General features: G+C 43.8%; 1 protein-coding gene across 1 annotated transcript in view; it reads left to right on the forward strand.

Moving 5' to 3' along the window:
* Positions 1–4,106, forward strand: part of LOC139554022 (tandem C2 domains nuclear protein-like) — a 115,655-nt gene extending 111,549 nt beyond the window's left edge. The window contains exons 11-12 of the mRNA XM_071366909.1: positions 1,988–2,184; positions 3,763–4,106. Coding sequence (XP_071223010.1) covers positions 1,988–2,184; positions 3,763–3,873 — 308 coding nt within the window. The 3' untranslated portion in view covers positions 3,874–4,106. The remainder of the gene's footprint in view (positions 1–1,987; positions 2,185–3,762) is intronic.
* Positions 4,107–6,000: the final 1,894 nt, after the last annotated feature.

Below are 6,000 nucleotides of genomic sequence, written 5' to 3' on the forward strand. Positions count from 1 at the left end.
GGGGTCTACATAGTCTGTTATATATCTGTTATAACTCCCTGCTCCACTCAGCCAGGGTAGGGGTCTACATAGTCTGTTATATATCTGTTATAACCTCCCTGTTCCACTCAGCCAGGGTAGGGGTCTACATAGTCTGTTATATATCTGTTATAACCTCCCTGCTCCACTCAGCCAGGGTAGGGGTCTACATAGTCTGTTATATATCTGTTATAACCTCCCTGTTCCACTCAGCCAGGGTAGGGGTCTACATAGTCTGTTATATATCTGTTATAACCTCCCAGCTCCACTCAGCCAGGGTAGGGGTCTACATAGTCTGTTATATATCTGTTATAACCTCCCTGCTCCACTCAGCCAGGGTAGGGGTCTACATAGTCTGTTATATATCTGTTATAATCTCCCTGCTCCACTCAGCCAGGGTAGGGGTCTACATAGTCTGTTATATATCTGTTATAACCTCCCAGCTCCACTCAGCCAGGGTAGGGGTCTACATAGTCTGTTATATATCTGTTATACCCTCCCTGTTCCACTCAGCCAGGGTAGGGGTCTACATAGTCTGTTATATATCTGTTATAACCTCCCTGCTCCACTCAGCCAGGGTAGGGGTCTACATAGTCTGTTATATATCTGTTATAACCTCCCTGCTCCACTCAGCTAGGGTAGGGGTCTGCATAGTCTGATCCCAACATGTATTATATGTACTAATAGGAAGAAGTACACTATATGACCAAAAGTATGGGGTTGAGGTCAGGGCTCTGTGCAGGCCTGTCAACTTCTTCTACACCGATATCGTCAAACCAGTTCTGTATGGACCTCGCTTTGTGCACCGGGGCATTGTCATGCTGAAACAGGAAAGGATCTTCCCCAAACTGTTGCCATAACGTTGGAAGCACAGAATTGTCTAGAATGTCATTGTATGCTGTAGTGTTAAGATTTCCCTTTTCTGGAACTGAGGGGCCCGAACCATGAAAAACAGTCCCAGACCATTATTCCTCCTACACCAAATGACATTTAGCATTATGTTTTGGGGCAGGTAGCGTTCTCCTGGCATCCGCCAAACCTAGATTAGTCCGTCGGACTACCAGATGGTGAAGTGTGATTCATCACTCCAGAGAACGAGTTTCAACGGCTCCAGAGTCCAATGGCGGCGAGCTTTACACCACTCCAGCCGACGCTTGGTATTGCGCATGGTGATCTTAGGTTTGTGTGCGGCTGCTCGGTCATGGAAACCCATTTCACGAAGCTCCCGACGAACAGTTCTTGTGCTGACGTTGCTTCCAGAGGCAGTTTGGAACTTGGTAGTGAGTGTTGCAACCGAGGACAGACGATGTCTACGCCCTAAGTGTTTCAGCACTCGGCGGTCCCGTTCTGTGAGCTTGTGTGGCCTACCACTTCACGGCTGAGCCGTTGTTGCTCCTAGACGTTTGACAAACTGACTTGTTGGAAAGCCGTGTTGTAAGTCACTGAGCTCTTCAGTATGGGCCAGTCTACTACCAATGTTTGTCTATGGAGATTGGGTGGCTGTGTGCTCGATTTTATACACCTGCCAGTAACATGTGTGGCTGAAACGGGCCAAATCCACTAATTGAAGGAGTGTCCACATACTTTTGTATATACAGTGTATGTCGTTCTTTGTAACAGAGAAAATGTGTTTTAATTTTACATTTACATTTAAGTCATTTAGCAGACGCTCTTATCCAGAGCGACTTACAAATTGGAAAGTTCATACATATTCATCCTGGTCCCCCCGTGGGGAATGAACCCACAACCCTGGCGTTGCAAGCGCCATGCTCTACCAACTGAGCCACACGGGACCATCCTGTTTTAATGAACAGGATGTGGATATTTAACCGGTTCGAAAATTGGTTAAGGTTAGGTTTAGGGTGAGTTAGAGAGCTTCAACCTGGAAACATTTTAAAATCTGCCAGCTGTATACACACAGTCTACTAAGTAACCATTTCCCCTTGTGCTTCCCTTGTCCATCAACCAGCGTTCTTTGTGAAGATAGAGATGCACCTGCCGGGCAGGGTGGTGATGAAGAAGAAGACTCACGCCCTGAAGGCCTCCGGAGGTCAGCTGACCTGGACTGAGTCTTTCTACTTCCCCTTATCTCTGGACCAGGACTTCCTGCTGTCAGTCAAATTCTACAGCCGCAGTCATGTCAGACGGAAACGCTACCTAGGACAGGTGAGACGAAGGCCTAGTTGGTCTATTCAATCCAAATAGCGGAAGTTCAGCTTTACAGCACGATTGAAATTTAAAGGCAATATTCCAACTTTAGCAGAGACTGTATTCATGGTAAACGCTGCAATCTGAAATGACCTTTACGTTTCTATCGCGGAATCTGTAACGCTTCAGCTTTCCAGATGAAATAGAGCCCCTAGATTTAATCAGATCAAGCATTAACCGGCGATAGCCGACACCTGCATAGCTGATCGGTGTCTGTATGTAGCCTCGCTACTTTTATAGCCTCGCTACTTTTATAGCCTCGCTACTGTATATAGCCTGTCTTTTTACTGTTGTTTTATTTCTTTACTTACCTATTGTTCACCTAATACCTTTTTTTGCACTATTGGTTAGAGCCTGTAAGTAAGCATTTCACTGTAAGGTCTACTACACCTGTTGTATTCAGCGCACGTGACAAATAAACTTTGATTTGATTAGATGTTTTGGCGGTGTCGGAGATGTCAATATCGGTGAGCAGTTGCTCTTGTGATCATTGTCATGAAGCCACACCCTTCTCACTTGAGCTAGAAGTTTAGAACGAGAAAGTGTAGGCTATATAGAAGTAATGACATTCAAATTGAAAAAATCATTTAAAACAAAAATAATATATGAATATTTCATCATTTCTATCAGCCTAATCAAGGTGTGGATTACAAGGCTACATAAGGATTTCTCTCAATGAGACTTCGTGCAGCCAATTGCAAATGTCTGCTTCAGGTGTAATGCCAGGAGCCGTTGTGGATTTGACACGCACTTCCATCTGTTACGTTCCCAACAAGACAAACTCAAAACGTTGCTCACAACAAAGGGAACTAACAAAAAAACACTTTGACAACCAAAACAGGAAGAGGTACTGAAAGACACCCATGAGGGCCTCCACTGAAAGTTGACAAGCAACTAGGAAATGTGCCGACTAAATGTGGCTAGGGAAGGGAGAAGAAAATCCCACAACAAATAGAAACCACATTTAAAGGAAACAGAAAACCCCACACTAATTAAGGATAGAGAGTCAATAGAAACCTGATCTAAAGGAAACAGGGAAAAACACACATAAAAGGCTTTGTTTCAGACCAGCTGGGCTGACTGATGCAAAGACCAGCAGGTCTTAAATACCAGCTGGGCTGACTGATGCAAAGACCAGCAGGTCTTAAATACCAGCTGGGCTGACTGATGCAAAGACCAGCAGGTCTTAAATACCAGCTGGGCTGACTGATGCAAAGACCAGCAGGTCTTAAACACCAGCTGGGCTGACTGATGCAAAGACCAGCAGGTCTTAAATACCAGCTGGGCTGACTGATGCAAAGACCAGCAGGTCTTAAATACCAGGTGGGCTGACTGATGCAAAGACCAGCAGGTCTTAAATACCAGCTGGGCTGACTGATGCAAAGACCAGCAGGTCTTAAATACCAGGTGGGCTGACTGATGCAAAGACCAGCAGGTCTTAAATACCAGCTGGGCTGACTGATGCACAGGCGAGAAGGTCCTAAATTGAGTTCTAAGATTAGGCCAGTTCCATAACTTTCATAACTGCTTCTACAGGTTCACCTTGGCTTCGACAGCCCGACACAGGAAGCAGCGGAGCAGTGGAGGGACAGCATGTCTCACCCTGAGAAGGTGGTGGCTGTATGGCACAGACTCAACGGATTCTGACACACCTGTATAAATTCACACAGTGTCCCTAAAGGAGTTGACAGCCTCACCTGTACCGCCATCCAGTGGTGTAAAGTACTTAAGTAATAATACTTTAAAGTACTACATGAGACGTTTTTGAAGGTATCTGTACTTTACTTTACTATTTATATGTTTGCCAACTTTTACTTTTACTTCACTAAAGAAAATAAGGACCTTGTATTATTTTGTAAATAAAGTATGTAGCTAACACATTTATGTTGCATAGACTTGTTTTTGTGTAGTGTCCTATGTTGTATGTTCAGTTGATATAATATAATATTTTAGATGACAGATATTTGGCGGCAGGTAGCCTAGTGGTTAGAGCATTGGGCCAGTAACCGAAAGGTTGCTAGTTCGAATCCCCGAGCTGACAAGGTAAAAAGAAATCTGTCGTTCTGCCCCCTGAACAAGGCAGTTAACCCCACTGTTCCCCAGTAGTCCGTCATTGTAAATAAGAATTTGTTCTTAACTGACTTGCCTTGTTAAATAAAGGTTAAATAAAAAATGTATAAAGTTCTGTTGCATGAATTGCTAGGAGTAATTGTACCCCAGAGTTAATGTGTTCTCATTGTTGGTCCTGATGAATCCCTGGTCTTCTGCATCTCTTGTGCTCACACTGTTTAGTGTTTCCCACATATTTAAGGGTCTCTATTCAGTCTGTAAAGCTGAAGACTTAGGGCTCTATTCAGTCTGTAAAGCTGAAGACTTGGGGCTCTATTCAGTCTGTAAAACTGAAGACTTGGGGCTCTATTCAGTCTGTAAAGCTGAAGACTTAGGGCTCTATTCAGTCTGTAAAACTGAAGACTTGGGGCTCTATTCAGTCTGTAAAGCTGACAACTTAGGGCTCTATTCAGTCTGTAAAGCTGAAGACTTAGAGCTCTATTCAGTCTGTAAAGCTGAAGACTTAGAGCTCTATTCAGTCTGTAAAGCTGAAGACTTAGGGCTCTATTCAGTCTGTAAAGCTGAAGACTTAGGGCTCTATTCAGTCTGTAAAGCTGACAACTTAGGGCTCTATTCAGTCTGTAAAGCTGAAGACTTAGAGCTCTATTCAGTCTGTAAAGCTGAAGACTTTGGGCTCTATTCAGTCTGTAAAGCTGAAGACTTAGGGCTCTATTCAGTCTGTAAAGCTGAAGACTTAGGGCTCTATTCAGTCTGTAAAGCTGAAGACCTAGGGCTCTATTCAGTCTGTAAAGCTGAAGACTTAGAGCTCTATTCAGTCTGTAAAGCTGAAGACTTAGGGCTCTATTCAGTCTGTAAAGCTGAAAACTTGGGGCTCTATTCAGTCTGTAAAGCTGAAGACTTAGAGCTCTATTCAGTCTGTAAAGCTGAAGACTTAGAGCTCTATTCAGTCTGTAAAGCTGAAGACTTGGGGCTCTATTCAGTCTGTAAAGCTGAAGACTTAGAGCTCTATTCAGTCTGTAAAGCTGAAGACTTTGGGCTCTATTCAGTCTGTAAAGCTGAAGACTTAGGGCTCTATTCAGTCTGTAAAGCTGAAGACTTAGGGCTCTATTCAGTCTGTAAAGCTGAAGACTTGGGGCTCTATTCAGTTTGTAAAACTGAAGACTTTGGGCTCTATTCAGTCTGTAAAGCTGAAGACTTAGGGCTCTATTCAGTCTGTAAAGCTGAAGACTTAGAGCTCTATTCAGTCTGTAAAGCTGAAGACTTTGGGCTCTATTCAGTCTGTAAAACTGAAGACTTTGGGCTCTATTCAGTCTGTAAAGCTGAAAACTTAGGTCTCTATTCAGTCTGTAAAGCTGAAGACTTTGGGCTCTATTCAGTCTGTAAAGCTGAAGACTTAGAGCTCTATTCAGTCTGTAAAGCTGAAGACTTTGGGCTCTATTCAGTCTGTAAAGCTGAAGACTTAGGGCTCTATTCAGTCTGTAAAGCTGAAAACTTAGGTCTCTATTCAGTCTGTAAAGCTGAAGACTTTGGGCTCTATTCAGTCTGAAAAGCTGGAAACTAGAGGCCGTAGAGGGAGTGTACGTGACACATATTGTGCACTAAGACGTGTGTTTGTGTCCTTGTCGGTGCGTGCTTCGGCGGTGCGTGCTTTACGTAATAAATATTTGATCTAGGTTAATGTTTACTCAGCCTGCAGGCATTCCA

Source organism: Salvelinus alpinus, chromosome 25 (genome assembly GCF_045679555.1).
Source record: "Salvelinus alpinus chromosome 25, SLU_Salpinus.1, whole genome shotgun sequence".
NCBI lineage: Eukaryota > Metazoa > Chordata > Actinopteri > Salmoniformes > Salmonidae > Salvelinus > Salvelinus alpinus.